Source organism: Zea mays, chromosome 3, assembly GCF_902167145.1.
Source record: "Zea mays cultivar B73 chromosome 3, Zm-B73-REFERENCE-NAM-5.0, whole genome shotgun sequence".
Taxonomy (NCBI): Eukaryota; Viridiplantae; Streptophyta; class Magnoliopsida; order Poales; family Poaceae; genus Zea; species Zea mays.
The window spans coordinates 61509456-61525980 of record NC_050098.1 but is presented as its reverse complement, the minus strand read 5'-3'; the positions used below and the strand labels follow the sequence as shown (position 1 = coordinate 61525980).

The 16525-nt window shown below is 39.1% G+C and overlaps 1 protein-coding gene across 1 annotated transcript in view; it reads left to right on the top strand.

Annotated features, from left to right (window-relative positions):
• The window catches only part of LOC103650145 (uncharacterized), a 32239-nt gene extending 16055 nt beyond the window's left edge, over positions 1 to 16184 (top strand). The window contains exons 2-10 of the mRNA XM_020550786.1: positions 10632 to 10761; positions 11526 to 11902; positions 12787 to 12989; positions 13100 to 13349; positions 13562 to 13710; positions 13956 to 14168; positions 14802 to 14894; positions 14986 to 15090; positions 15813 to 16184. Of these exons, the coding sequence (XP_020406375.1) occupies positions 10632 to 10761; positions 11526 to 11902; positions 12787 to 12989; positions 13100 to 13349; positions 13562 to 13710; positions 13956 to 14168; positions 14802 to 14894; positions 14986 to 15090; positions 15813 to 16169 (1877 nt within the window). The 3' untranslated portion in view covers positions 16170 to 16184. The remainder of the gene's footprint in view (positions 1 to 10631; positions 10762 to 11525; positions 11903 to 12786; positions 12990 to 13099; positions 13350 to 13561; positions 13711 to 13955; positions 14169 to 14801; positions 14895 to 14985; positions 15091 to 15812) is intronic.
• The last annotated feature ends 341 nt before the right edge of the window (positions 16185 to 16525 follow it).

The following is a 16525-nucleotide window of genomic DNA, read 5'->3' as shown; positions in this document are numbered from 1 at the left end:
TCATTGATTATTGAAAAGCCTTACCTTGACTCCCATATAAACAGCATATCCTTGAGAGTCTTTTCTTTAGTCGGGTAAGACTTGCTGAGTAATTCCATACTCAGGGTTTATCCCTTCGTTGTTTTTAGGTGAGGAAGTAGCAGACTTTTGCTGCTTCTGTGCCAAGGTGGTTCCCAAAGAAGAAAAACAAGACTGAAGTGCGGGAGGACTCGGTCCTCCACTTAGGATCTTTTGCGTATAACTTATCGGGAGGAGTCTGTGCCTCCCTTGGTTTGTATAATATTACTACTCTGCACTCACTTTTAGCTCTGGTCTGTAACAAAATAACTTAAGTTTGCTTTTGAAATAAATGTAATTTATGTAATCGCTTCTGCATCTCTTCATCTCCGATGTTCTGTAATGTCTGCAAGACGGGCGAAACGTTCCTGGTGAGGTAAGGAAAGATACCGAGCTTGTCAAGTAACTTAGGAACATCTACAGGGTGTCTGATGTCTGTTAGACAAGGACAACTGTAGGTGGGCCTAATTACTTGGGAGGTTCCGTCACAATAAGTGCCTCTCTTTGGCAGAGTTTGCTTATAACAACAGTTATCAATCCAGGCTGAAGATGGCATCTTTTGAATCCTTGTATCGAAGGAGGTGTCGAACACCCCTCAACTGGTCATAGCTCGACGAAAGAGAAATCTTTGGGCCCGACCTAGTGTCAGAAGCCGAAAGAAAAGTCAAAATGATCAGGAAGAACCTAGAAGCCGCTTAGGCGAGGAAAAAGAGTTACCATGACAAGAGAAGGAAACCCCTCCAGTTTGAAGTGGGAGATTTCGTATATCTGAAAGTATCGCCCACAAAAGGAGTGCAAAGGTTTGGGATGAAAGGCAAGTTAGCCCCTCGCTACATTGGACCTTATGAAATCATAAAAGCATGTGGACCCATGGTATACAAATTGAAGCTACCTCCAAGGATGTCTGTCATCCACAATGTGTTCCATGAATCCCAATTGAATAAATGTGTTCGGTTACCAACAGAGGTCATAACAGAACCAGATGTGGAGATAGAGCCAGATCTATCATACCAAGAACACCCCTCCATGGTTTTGGATTGCAAAGAAAGATCAACTCGTGCAAGGTTGATCAAAATGTATAAGATCCAATGGAGCAACCATTCGGAGGAAGAGGCTACCTAGGAGACTGAGGAGTTTCTCCGCGCAAACTATCCCGATTGTCTACCTAAGGAAGTCGGTACGTAACCATACCCCAGCCCCCTGCCCTCTGAATCCAAATATAAGAAAGATGATCTTAACATAAACCAAGTTAAGTTATAAAAACTAAAACAAGAAGGGCTTCCTTCGGAAGTTGCAAAAGGATGACATTCGAAGAGCAGGTTTTCTAAAGAACCTTAATAAGCAAACCAACACCATGAAATCAAGTCGTAACCTTCTCCTCACCCCTGAGGGACCCCGACCAGAATCTCGAGGCGAGATTCTTTTAAGGGGGGGTGTAACACCCTAGGTGTTACTCAGGATTTTTCCTCCACACCCACATTTGTGAAAATTATCACATGTGAATGTAATTGAGCAAAAAGGCACCAAATTGAAAAGCAAAAACTTAAACATGTATTTTTCATCTCAAGAAACATACCATAAACACATCATGCACCTCAAGTGAGAAAAATATTCAAAACCCTATTACTACCCTAATTAAGTCATTTGAACACAAAAAAGGAATTTAGTGAAAAGACTATGAAAAACATAAAATCATAATTTGGACCAATTAACAAAGTTGTAGTACACTAAATAGGCTACAAAATATAGTAAGGAAGTTTAATCAAAAGGGTTTTGCAAAATTCCCAAAACAGCCACTTAAGTGAAGACTCAATTGGAAATTCAGAAATTCTGAATTCTGAAAATTGACCCCCTCTTCTTAATCAACCATGTTCACCTAGTTCCAAGGCTCAAACCTACGAGGTCCAAATAACAAATTGGCGCCAAATTACCTTAGGCACGTCCTAGAAAAATTTGGAGACAAATCTCAACCATTTGACATGATTTGGCATGGTTTTGCCTCGGGAAGCGGAGACACTGGCAACTTGATGACACGACAACTCACTGTACAGGGCCGAAAACCCCTCGGCTCCCACCCATAAACGACAAAGCATACACTAGGAAACATATCTTACACAACGATCTTTGCCCAAATTCACGAAGATATGAAGCCTATCGGCGTTAGAACAGGAGCAGAAGCGATGTGCCACGTGCTCGACCGCGGCTGACGCGTTGGTGCACGCCAGCCCGCGCGCCCACGCTGAGCCGTGCACGCCCGCACCGGTCCATGCCCGCGCCTATAAGACCAGCATGGCCTCGGCCGTACTCCCTTCGCACCGCGCCCAGCTCCCCAAGCCAACCCGCAGCTCCGGCGACCTCCCTGCGACCCGCCACCACTGCTAGAGCTCGGCCACCGTGGCCAGGCCTCTTCCCGGCCACCTCCCACCAATCCAGTGCATCGACTAGCTTCCCCAGAGCCCCGTAAAGCTTCTCGAAGCAAGAAACCGAGCGCACCCTTAATGGAGACGCCGTTCCACCTCGCTGAAGTTGTTTCTTCCGCCGGCGTACGTGGCCACGACTCACCGGTAAGCCATAGTTCGATTACTCGCGCCCATGTCTTCCATGACACTCAGTGAAGCTCGTTGCACGGTTTAATTGAACTATACCACCATGGTTAGGCCGGAACACTCGCCGCCGACAAGCTCCCCCGCCTACGCACGAGGACCGACCGACTACGACCGCCGCCAGCGACGAGCCGACCATCAATGTGACCGTCGTGACCTTCCCGACCTCCTTGGACACCTCACCGGAGCTAGATCGCCGCTGGTAAGCCCCGCCGCCCTTTTCTCTGCCATGGTTACTTTTCCAGTGAGGATAGGATCGCGGGTTAGATTTAGGTTAACCCTAGGGGGTTTTCTGCAATGTCAGTGACTCAGTTGAATAGTAGACCGATGACTAGTCTGTAAGGAAAAGGGGGGAAAGTACACCAGGGACCCGAGTGCAAGATCCTTTTTCTTTCCCGTTTTGAATATTAAGTTATTTAAATCTGTAGTAAACTTGATAAATGTATAACTTGAGTATTATTCATCCAAAATTTGTCAAACCAATTTTGATAGGCTGTGCATAATGTAATCTGTCAAATAAAAATAGTAAACCCCATGTTTTCTGTACTAATTTTTAGAGTTTTGAATTAAATTAGAAAACTGCCCCAAACCTTGATAATGCAGAGAAAAATAGAAATACTTCTATACTGGACTTGAGAAAATTGTGGAGACACTCACCTAGTAGATACACTGTTTAAAAATAATAAACACCACATTATGCAAGACTAAGTCAGATATATCCATTAAAGTCTATTTCTGCCCAAACTTTAGGAAAATGAAAAGGATGATAGAAAATAGAAACCAGAGGATGACCACATTTTTCCTAGCATGCCTAAGTGATATAGATCATAGGAAAAATATATGGAACCCTGGTCTAGTGCTAATCTAAGGTTATAATTTTATTTTGGTATTAAGAAGTAAATAAACGCCATGATTAAAAATATAAGGGCACGTGCAATAATAGCAAGAAAAATTCAGTAGACCCCTGACCACTAATATACCACTGCAAAAATGGTAAACACCCCGATCCATCACAGTAAGTGAGTTAAACAAATAGAACTTGGATTTGGCCAATATTTCAAATAAATCAAAAGAAAGGCTAAAATGGGAAACAGTGAGCAACCCAATTTTTACCCATGTAATTATGATGTAAACTACGAGAGAAAAATATAAGGCTAAGATAAAAATATGATGTAATACACCTCACCCCCTGTCCCATGAAAATGACCATATATTCCAAGAAATTGTACAACCCCTTCCCTATGAGCAAAGTTAACCAACTTAAAGAATGATTGCTCTTGCGCAAAGAAGAAGATAGGAAAAACCCCATAAAATAACCAGTAGGTATCTTTGCCTAAAATTTGGCATAAGGTCATAATATCATACCTAGATTCCAGCAAAAAAAAACCATAAGATAAAATCCACTCCTAGAAGAGAGTTGTAGTTCAAAGCAACCCCTCTGCCCTAATTTTTATATTTATGTGCAGAGAAAACCAGTCCCATTCTAGGCCTCAATTTTTTAAACTGAAATATATACACCAGTGAGAGGCCACTGTAAATTTTACAGAATTTTTAGAAATTTTTGAAACTATGTTGTAGTTCCAACCTACTCTAAAAAGCATAAGTAGGAAAGGGAAAAGAGAGAATTAATAGAAGTGATAAATCTTAACCATAATAACTTCAGCAAGACCTTGTTAAATTAATCCAACCTCTAGACCTTGGCCACACCCAATTCTAAATGGAGAAGTATACCACTAAAACCTCCAGTAGTAAGATTCAGCTTTATCTTATTGACTTAATCACTTCACCATGCATCATAATTACTAAATTACATATCATGGCATACATGTATCTTATTCATTGCATTTATTAGAGTGCAACCTCGCTGACGGAGAGTACGTGCTCATTCCCGAGCAAGGAGCTGTCCAAGAGGATGTCCAGGAGCCAGCCCAAGAGCCTGCCACCGAGGATTTTCCCGTAGCTTCAGCTTTTAAGGCAAGTCCCGGTTTTATGCATAACCGTTTATATATGCTACTTTACTACACTTAATGTTTGTAGGTTTGTAATGTGCACTTAAGTGTAGGAGTTGCTTGAAACCCTTAGTTGCATGAACTTAGAATTCCTTTTTGAGATGGATACTAGTATGGTAGGTCGAGTAGCTCTTTGCTAATTAAGGATCTCTGTAGAAGTCGAGTGATAGCACTCGCGCGAGGTCAGGAATTAATTGTATTCATCTTGATAACGGGATCTATGATGGTCTAAGGACTTGGATCTAGGGTGGATGCCTTGTCTATGAGACGGAAATGGAATTAAGGATTAATGTGTGGATACCTGAGTCAAGCGTTTGAAAGTACTAAACACATGTCAGAAAATATGGTAACTGGTAAGCCTAGTACCTGAGTGAAGCCGGGCATGAACTTTATCCCTCACTTGTCCTGAGACTGGGTCTCGCATGCTAGCTATGGTGGGTGCAAGTGGAGCCACTGCACGGCGGCAGCCGAGGTCAGTGGGGCATAGCATGCCAAGGCGGTGAGCACTGGCCGTGAACGGGGAATCGATGGGGACATTTGATTTGTGTGGGGACGGAGTACCCCTACATGTCGTGTGTTTAGGTTTACCTTGCAAGGTTAAAACTCGATTCGAATCGTCTGCTTCTCGCAGCTAATGAGACTGCTTGACCCCTTGTACTGCATTGAGTAAAAAGTGAAATGAGGTTTTACTTGAGATAACATGTTGATTGTACTAAATGATTGATACCATGTCTTCTTAGAGAGGAGCAAACCTAGCTTAATTAAACATGCTAGAACTGGAAAAAGAAAATTTTATTTTTAGACTCAGCTAGTGCTTTTGGCAAACCAAACCCCTGAGCCAAACAGCTTCATAGTCCAGAGGTAGAGGAGTACACTCCTCACACCGGGTAAGTCTAGCTGAGTATTAGTATACTTAGCCTTGCTTGTGGCATATTTTTTAGGTACTCTACAGGATATGATTGATGGTGTGACTTGGCCTTCCACTTTGCCACCGGGTTAGACGGTCGAGTGAGATGCTGCCTCGACAGGAGAGGACCAGGAGGAGTAGTGGGCTAGGCCTTGCCCTATTCCTCAGTATCGACGTTATCGATTATTCGCTGCATTTTAATTTTGAACTTGTTATCTTTTATTAAAACTCTGATTTATGTAATAACTCCAGTACCTTAAATTGTGGTTTCATGTTTATTGTATTCTCTCTGTGCCTCACCTTTGTGTGAGCTAGTGGTATTTGATCCTTGGTAAGTGGCTTTATCAGACTAGATCTAAGGGACTCATGGGTTGTTCCGATTTAAGTATGTTGCTACCTCGAAGGCGTGACTCGGGCACTTAAACTGGAATAATTCGGGCGATTGTGCCACAGGTTTTATAGAGGTAGGAGAGGGAGATGGAGAGCCAGGGAGAGGGAGAGTGCCGGTAGCCGCCATTAATGGCGTCGATCGTTTCTCAGAGTGAATGGGGAGGAGAGGGAGTGGGGAAGGGGAAGGGGGAGAGCGGTCGTTTCTGGTCCATGGGGAGGCGAACGGTCGGCCGAGCCAGGGTGGCGGCGGCGCCGCATACAGGAGCACGCCCGCGTGTGAGGCCGAGCGGCGGCTGGGAGAGGAAGGGGCCTGCGGGTGGGGCCCACATGTAAGAGAGAGAGAGAGAGGGGGGGAGGGAATGGGCCAAATTTGGCCTAGTCGATTAGGGTTTCTCTTTTTTTTATATCCCATAAAATATAAATAAATATATTTTAAATATTTCAAAAATCATAATAATATATACCAAAATTATTTATAATTAAAATATTTATTTTTGAACCAAAGTTCCTATTTTAGTTAATTAGGCTTCACATAAAAGAAATTTTATGAATAAAATCATCAACCAATTATGAGCAAACAAAATCTTTCTCTAAAGATAAATGATATCAATCACTTGTTTTAAATTTTTACTTTTACTTTCTATTATGTTTTAAATGACCATAATGTATTATTTTAATTGATGGATTTGAGGTGTTACAAAACCTACCCCTAAAAAGAATCTCGTCCTCGAGATTAAGCAACTTCTGAAAATAGCTAGGGGAACTTTGTCCTAAGTTCATCTTCTCTTTCCCATGTTGTCTCGTCTTCTGAATGATGACTCCACTGAGCTTTGCACATATTGATAACCTTACTCCGAGTAATTCTTCGTGATGTTTCCAAAATTCTGATCGGATACTCAGAGTACATTAAATCTTCATTAACATTCAGTTCATCCATGGGTAACTATTCTTCTGATACTCTTAAGCATTTCTTGATTTGTGACACATGAAATATGTCATGCACGTGCGATAAACTATAGGGTAGCTCCAACTTATATGCTACTTCTCCTTTTCTTTCCAAAATTTTGAATGGACCAATAAAACGGGGGGATAATTTGACTTTAACTTTAAATATTCTCATTCCTCTAATTTGGTAAACCTTAAGATATATGAAGTCTCCAACTTCATAGATTAATTCCCTTCTTCTATTGTCAGCATAACTCTTCTACCTTGATTGTGCTGTTTTCATATTCTCTCTAACAATTTGCACATGCTTTTCTGCTTCTTGGAGAATTTTTAGGCCAAATACTTGACTTTGTCTAGTTTGGTTCCAATATAGTGGTGTTCTACATTTCCTTTCATAGAGTGCTTTGAAAGGTGCCATATTTAAACTTGCCTGGTAACTATTGTTATAAGATAACTCTGCATAGGGCAAACTCTTTTCCCAACTTTTACCATATTTTAAAGCACAAGCTCTTAACATATCCTCTAAAACTTGATTTGTTCGTTCTGTTTGGCCATCTATTTGCGGATGGTAAGCTGAGCTGAAATTTAGCTTAGTATCCATAGATTCATGTAACCTTTCCCAAAAATGTGAGGTAAATTGGGTTCCTCGATCTGATACAATTTTCTTAGGTACTCCATGCAGACAAACAATCATTTACATGTACAATTCTGCCAATTGAGCTCCTGAGCAAGTTGTCTTCATAGGTATAAAATGTGCAACCTTTGTTAACCTATCTACAATAACCCATATGGAATCATAACCATCATGAGTACGGGGTAATCCAACTATAAAATTCATACCAATTTCTTCACATTTCCATTCAGGTAATTTAAGAGGTTGTAGCAAACCTGCTGGTCTTTGATGTTCTGCCTTAACTCGTTGACATACGTCATATAATGCAACATAAATAACAAGATCTCTTTTCAGACCATAGCACCAATATTTTTCCTTCAGATCCTGGCACATCTTTGTACTTCTAGGGTGTATAGAATAAGTTGAATCATGAGCTTCTCTCAAAATAAGTTGGCGTAGATGTTCAATTTCTGGTACACAGATTCTCTTTTTAAACCAAACTATGCCTTGTTCATCTTTTGTGAATTCAGAGGCTTTTCCCAAATTAATCTGTGTTTTAATTTCCTTAATTTTCTCATCGGATTCCTACCCTTTACGAATCTCTTGTTCCAATGTAGATTCTACTTCCCTAACAGTTGCTTCCGTATTATTAACCATACAAAGGTTAAGTTGTTCCATTTCCCAACATAATTCTTGCGGCATCAAATAAGCAATAACACTGTTTACTTTACCTTTACGACTCAACGCATCTGCCACTACATTTCTTTTCTAGCATGATACTATATATCCAAATCATTATCTTTGATTAACTCAAGCCATCTTCGCTGTCTTAGGTTGAGTTCTTTCTGTGTGAATATGTATTTCAAACTTTTGTGATCCGTGAAGATTTTGCACTTCTTTCCAATCATGTAGTGCCTCCAAATCTTCAAAGTGTGTACTACAACATCTAATTCCAGATCATGTGTTGTGTAATTCTTTTCATGTTTTCTCAACTGCCTTGAGGCATAAGCTATTACCTTTCCTTCCTACATTATCACACATCCAAGTCCTAGATGTGATGCATCATAATATACATCAAATCCTTTGTGAATATCAGGCATTACTAAGACTGGTGCAGTGGTTAGCTTTTCCTTTAATTCTTCAAAACATTTCTGACATGCTTCATCCCACTTAAACTCTTTACCTTTCTCCAGTAGTGAAGTAAGAGGTTTCACTATCTTGGAGAAGCCTTCGATGAATCTTCTGTAGTATCCAGCTAATCCAAGGAAACTCCTGATCTTTGTCACATCTGTTGGTTGCTTCCAATTTAGTATTTCACTTATTTTACCAGGGTCTACATTGATTCCTCCATCTGTGATAATATGTCCTAGGAAAGCGAATTCCTTCAGCCAAAAATCACACTTTGAGAATTTTGCATACAACTGGTTGTCACGAAGTTTCTGTAGAACTAGTCTCAGATGATCTTCATGTGTTTCTTCATTCTAAGAGTATACTAGTATATCGTCGATGAATACAACCACAAACTGGTCGACATACTCCATGAATACTTTGTTCATCAAGTTCATGAAGTAAGCCGTTGCATTGGTCAGTCCCAATGACATGACCAAAAACTCATATGATCCATATCTTGTAGTAAAGGTTGTCTTAGATACATCTTAAGTTCGAATCTTCAACTGATGGTAACCTGATCTTAGATCTATCTTTGATAATATCATAGCTCCTCTCATTTGATCAAACAAATCTTCAATCTGAGGTAACGGGTATTTGTTCTTAATTGTCAGTTCATTCAAAATTCTATAATCGACACACATTCTTCTGGAACCATCTTTCTTATTCACAAATAGAACTGGGGCTCCCAAAGGAGACGAACTTGGGCGGAAAAAACCTTTTTCTACTAATTCTTCTATTTGTTTCTTTAGTTCAACTAAACCCTTGACATCCATTCTATAAGGTCTTTTTGAAATAGGTGCAATTTCGGGTAATAATTCAATAGAGAATTCTATATCATGAATAGGTGGCATACCTAGTAATTCTTCGAGAAATACGTCTAGATATTCACACACTATTCTGGTGTGTTCCAAAGATTTCTCTTCCAAATGATTTACCATGGCTTCTGCTTCTCCTAGCATACTAACATTGACTTCAATTCTTTCTCCTTGCGGACTTGTTAATGTAACCATTCTCTTAGCACAAGATATTACTCCATCATACTTGGTTAGGTCATCTATTCCAAGTATCACATCGATTCCACTTGATTCTAAGATGATTAGCTCTACAAGAATGCTTATTCCTCTAATCTCAAGCTTAGTTTGAGGGCATGAGTGAGTGGCTCTAATTTTTCCTCCTGGTGATCTAAATAATAGTTTCTTCTTCAAAGGATAGTTTGATATATTATGCTTTTCCACAAATGACTTTGTTACGAAAGAGTGAGATGCTCCAGAATCAAATAAAACTGATGCAAGTATGGACTTAATAAGGAACATACCATACACCACATCGGCATCTTCTGGAACTGTTTCTACTGTCACATGATTTATTCTTTCTTTACTCTGGTTCTGTGGAGTCTTGTTCTATGAAGTACCACGAGAAGGTGTATTCTGATCAAATCTTTGATTGTTGCTCTCACTACAACACATGTGGCCTTTTATGACGAACATCCCATGACAATGAATATTTTCGTCATTGACTATTTTGTTTTATGACGATTTTTTTGTGGCAAGACAACTTTATGACGAATTTTGGGAAGCGTCACTAATAACATTGAGAAAATGTCATAACACTAGTCAATCGCTATATTGTGACGAATATCTTGTTGTCATAAGGCACTAACAGTAAATGTCATAACTATATGACAGTTCCATATCGTCATAAGATATTACAAATAAGTAATTATTTAAAATGTCTATTGTAGTTATTAATAAAAATCAATATACATGTTGAAAAATACCTATAATTTATAACTAACGCCCATACCACGCTACAAAACTGAGGGAAAATTATATAAAAATCAAAATGTTTAAATGAGAAAAAAGATAGAAAAACATCTGCCTAAAGGATTTGAACTCTCGAGCTCCTACATAGTGCATAAGAACTTGTTTTTTAAAAAGTGCAACGAGAAGAGGAAGTGGAAGAGTATGAGACAAGCGATAATGAAGATGAAACTGGATGGCAATATGCTAGTTACAACGAAGAATCAATAACTATTGTCAATGACGATGATGATTTCAGCGATAACGAGTAGCATGTTTTTTGTTTGATCTGAGAGAAGTGAAGTATACATTGTAATTTGTTTGATTTTTAAGAAGTGAACAAGCTACTGTTATTTGAGAGAAGTGAACTCTATGCTGCAATTTGTTTGATTTTTAAGAAGTGAACTCGCTACGGTTATTTGAGAGGAGTGAACTTTATGCTGTAATTTGTATGATTTTTAAGAAGTCAACCAAGTACTGTTATTTGAGAGAATTGAACTTTATGCTGTTATTTGTTCGGGCTTTGAGAAGTTATATTCAACTTTTGGGTGTATTGTCTAACTGTTGTAATACTACTGCTACACAGAATACACATTTCAGATTTCAGAACATACACATTTCATAACACATTTCTATGCAACTCAGATTTCAGAAAACACACATTTCAGAACACATTTGTGTGCACCACATATTTCACATTTCAGATTTTCTTTTTTGCATATTTTAAAAATTGTGGCACAATCACACCAATGTTTGTGCCTTTAAACAATGGATTAAAAGTTTTTATTTTTTAATCTATTTTTGTTATTATTGATTTTTTTTATTATTCTCTAAGTACCGGCTAGATTTTATTAAAAACATGTGAAACAAAGTACATTATATCTCACATTTTCTCACGAATAAGGAAAAGTTAGCCTAATTGGCTTACCATTATAATAATAGAGTTTGGTGCTTATACTTATCTATTTATGTATGAAAACTAGTATTCTTTTGTGAGTAGCACGCTACAGAATTCCAGATTTAAAAACACAGATCTTCCAGGGGCTACGCTACCCCACGACCCCACACCACGCGCATCTTCTTCGCCTCAACGCCGCAACCCAATCCAACCGCCTGGAGCCCTGGACCGCTGGACGCCACCGCCCTGCCCCTCCTCGGCGCCGCCGCTCCTACACTACCCCATGACCCCACACCACGCCCATCTTCCTTGCCTCAACGCCGCCACCCAATCCAACCACCTGGACCGCTGGACGCCACCGCCCCGCCCCTCCTCGGCGCCGCCGCTCCATCCAACTGCCTCAACGCCGCCATCCATCCAACCTCCTCGGTGTCTCCTCCTCACTATGTGGCCGTGATCAAGATGCCCCCTGGAAGGATGGATGGGGCAAGGACACGCAAAGACCTTGGTGGTAAGTGACTTCAAGTTCTTCTCTCATTTACTGCTTTGCTATCCTTTGCTATCGTTGCCCAGCACGCGGCGTCGATGCCGTCGCCTAGCACGTCGCCTAGGATGGATGGGGCAAGGACATGTGTATTTTTTGCAGCAGAGAGGTTTGAGGTGCTCAGATCGGATCCCCTATTCTCGTTTTTTATAGATGGATTCTATAGGTTGTCTATCACAGTGGTAAATAGAGATGCATAATTTAGTTATATGCTTATTTTTCTGCAAAGATTGTTGACAATGGTGAATGAACACAAGCAACAAGATTATTTTGATCACATGTCGCTAAGGCCTTCGACACTGCCATACACCATAGGTTGGGATTATCTATCTCGAATATCCTGCAAGGATCCATTTGTCATTTGTCCAAATCGTCAAGTTATCCATGTATGCACCGTGATGTGGGTCAGCCACTGTTACAAATACATTTTTCCTTGGATTGAACTATCACCAGCACTGTTTCTAAATACGATAGATTTCATGTCATGGTGATGTTGTAGTTAGTGGTAAGCTCAGTGGCGGGACCCCATGGCACCTTAAACTGGTGACAGCCAGATGCCAAGGGACTGCATCTTTATGTTTAGTAGTGACTCAAACTGATAGTAGTTCTATCACCAAGGGACTTCCATCTTGATTTAGCCTAAATGAGTCAGGAAGTATGTTTCTGTATTAGGATATCTTTTGCTGTTTCCAAACTTCTATTGTTAGGCTTGCATATTAGGCTTGGCTGTTGGCTCATTTAATAAGACTACAAGAGACATGGCAGTGTTGTTTAAGAAAGGAATTAGAAGTCCCTTCTCCCATACCTTTACAGGTGAACACTCATATTTTGTCTATTTAATGTATGTTCAGAGGTGCCAATTACTGAGTATGAAAAGGAGAGGGCTTTAAATGTGATGAGGAACAACAAAATATTGAGTAGCCTTGGTATAACTGGATTAACATCAGTTATTCGATCAAGTAGTACAAGGAAGAACTCTATCGCTCGTGAAGACTTTGATCCATTGTATGAACCTGATCATAGTGAGGACAATGATCATCATGTGGCTGATCAGGTACTTAGATTTCTTATTGTACCCCTTTGGTGTTATTACTGATTTGTGCTCAATGTGCAATAAGATAAATTTGGGTTTAATTCTTTTATTATGCCTACGAGGCCGTGTAGGATGAACCTTTCTACATTGAAAGAAGGAACACCAACATGTCTACTGGTTTTGGAGGAACAAAAGGATCCAAGAGAGTGGTAGCACCTAATGTAGAAGACCAAGTTGGTATAGTAACTAGGCAGAAGACAAAGGAAATATCCTTAGTTGAGAAAGATATACATGGTTCGACTGCAAATACAAATGAGCACACATTGATTTATGCCAATTTTCCTGCACACCATGATGACGAGATTCAGATGTGTGATGAAGGCAAGAAAAAGTGATCCGTTCTAAAACAAATATGTTCTACAAATTTGCATTAAACTGATTATAATCTACATTAATTTTGTGAAAATGTTCATTAATTTCAGGTCAAATAGATGTCATGGCAGATAAATGGATAAGGGGAAAAAGTATGGGCAGACAATTGGAAAGGATAAGTCGAGGCTTAAACACTAAGATCCCATTGGTCATCACTGAAGGGAATAGACGTCCTGAGGTTCCTATGCAAGCTGCAATGCTTGCATCAGAAGGAGGAATTGTAATTAGGCAACATATGCCGATCCTAACACATTGGAAGGAATACAAGAATGACAAATCCTATTTGGAAGACTTCGTCGGTAGAATTGGTGTAAGTAAATAGTCTTTCTTCCTAAACATCAAATGAATAGGGTGGTAGGGCCTATGTCATATATTGACAATTTATTAGTATATAGTTACTAAGTGCACTTTGTCTCATAAATTGCTAAAAGAACTATGGCAGAAAGAATTGCATATGTTTCTCTCTTCCAAATGACACCTTACCTTAGAAATTGTTCTATCCAATTTCATTAGACACTATGAATCTCTCTATTCTAATATGCATGTTTTTACTAGGGTCAATTTGCCATAGACACCAAAAACAAAGATGTCAAATATGCATGTGCTGATTTGATGAGGTGTAATCAGCGACAAATGAGATATAAGCTCAAGAAGGCTTACTTTAATGGTGTGGCAGCTGACAAAGTGAGAACAACATCACCGTTGAGCACTATGACAGATGAGCAATGGATGCAACTAGTGAATATGTGGTCTACCCCAAAGCACAAGGTATAGAATTACTAGTTGCAATTTGTGTTTTCTACTATTGTCAACATGACATTAGACATAAACTATCTTATGCTTTGAGATATTTCCACTTGTGGTTTGTACTTAAATCAAAAGATTTTGATTTTGATTATAATACCCACTTTAGAGGATAAATTGTTGGATACTATTGTTTTCTCAAAAAATACTGGTTTTCTCAAGCATGTAGGAGTGTTATGTGTCTTTAAGTTAAAAAGAGAAAACTGGTCTGAAACACACACAAAATAAATAATATAAACGCTTTTTTAGTTGCTGTTTGAACACAAGGGTGTATCCTTTACAACTGTTTGGGTCATTTTCATGACTCACTTATTAGCTTAACCTCCATATGCAAAGCTGAAAAGAAAGCAAGTTTGGACTGCTCTAGTGTAGACTTAAAATTCTAGGGCATATGAGGTTAGAAACATGTGTGGTGCCATTGTTTCTTGAGCTACATTTTTTGTTGAAATGAATATGCAGGAACATATCTTGTTGTGCTATTCAAAGGAACACACAGTAACATACCTAGTATTCCAACAAAACATACCTTCTTCAAAGGAACAAGCTGGAACATAATTTAATCTATGTTTCTAGTTTTACAATATAATGGTTTTATAGGACAAATGTGTGAACAACAAAGTGATTCGTGGAAAAGTTCGGTTCCAGCAAAAGACAGGATCTCGGAGTTACATTGCACATATGCATGCCGTGGTAATATACATATACAATATGTGTTCAATTGTTCCTCACCTATCCTTTATGTTTGAAGCTTACATTTGGAAATTGTTTGCATGTATTTTAGAAGCAAGCCAAATATGGAGATGCACCACCAAGTGCGATTGATCTTTTTAAAGAGTGCCATTGTAGTAGGAAAACTAGTTTTGCTGAGCCTGTAAAGGAAGCAATTGTAAGTTATGCTCCATTTTTAACTGCAATTTTATTTATTGATTTCAAACTGAATAATCGTTTGCCATTGAAAGCAATTTTGGCCAAATACCTATATTGTTTAGTACCATTCATAAATCAGAGTAGATGTGCAATGTATGATGTTCTTCATCGTTAAGTAATAAACAACCAGACCTATTTAGTTTCTGTAGTGCTTATCCTATGTCATAAATCCTAGTACCGGTTGTGTTATATTATCAGTTAGTTGATACTTTCAGTTCTACTCTATGTGGTATGAAATTCTCAGTTGTGAATATCATGGCCAATTTATGTGAGTGAAAAGATTTTTTATAAACATTATGATTAATAATTTAGTTGTACACTAGCAGAGTCTCAAATGTGATTGATTACACGCCTTAGGCAAAAGTTATTGAATGGGTGTATGAAGATGCCCAAGGTGATTAATAACTTGTGGTGTTTAGTTTTAGTAATATACGTGCAGAACTATCCATTTTATTGAGTGTTTAGCTTATTCTTGTCATTATATTTCACTTGTGCACCTTGCGCTGACTGTGTTGTGGTTGAGGAATTTTCGCCAATGTAACCTGTTCTTATCCAAGTGAATACTATGAAGGAGCTAGTACTATAGAAACCGATCATAAATGTGACTAGTTTATTGAATGCTTGTTTTGGTTTCATTTTATCCATACCACTTGTCTTATTTTTAAACCTTCCCATTCACAGGACACAATGGAAGCACTTGTGGCTGAGCCTGGAGTAGAAGGGAAAGAATCTAAGACCCCTACAGAAGCAGTTGCTCAAGTGTTGTCTTCATCAAAATTTCTTCATAATATTGGTCTTGTACCCGCCACAAAGAAAAGTTGCAATGGTGGTGATCCTACACGTGTGGCAGAACTCGAGGCTGAACTTGAATCAGAGAAGCAAAACTCATTAGCAGTTAGAGCTCAGTTAGATGCCCTAAAGAAGGTAGAAGAATCAGAAGAAGCAAGGGCTAAGGAGTTAGAAAAGATTAATGATCTGCAAAAAGAAGCAGATGAGACCAATGCTCTCCTTCGTCGTCTCTTTAGCCTCAATAAGTAGTTGGTCGATTGTGCCCTGATTTGGCTGTCCTATTTGTACTATGCTTTGCACTTTACTTGATGCTGGTGATAAAACATGATGATAGTTTTAATTTTGATATGTCCTTTTGGTACTGTCCTTAGGACACTACTAGATGCTGGTGTGATGAAACATGATGACAATTTTAAAAATTTTGAATGATTTGGTTGTTGATAAATGATATCTATGATAATATGTTGCTAAGTATATGTGTTGATTGTTGATTGATGTTTAATTACAATGGATTTTGCTTATGGTACATTGTGAAACAAAATGTCTGGGTTCTATTGCAACCCAGCGCTTCCAGCAGCTATGTGTTCTACGCCTGTGTTCTGTGC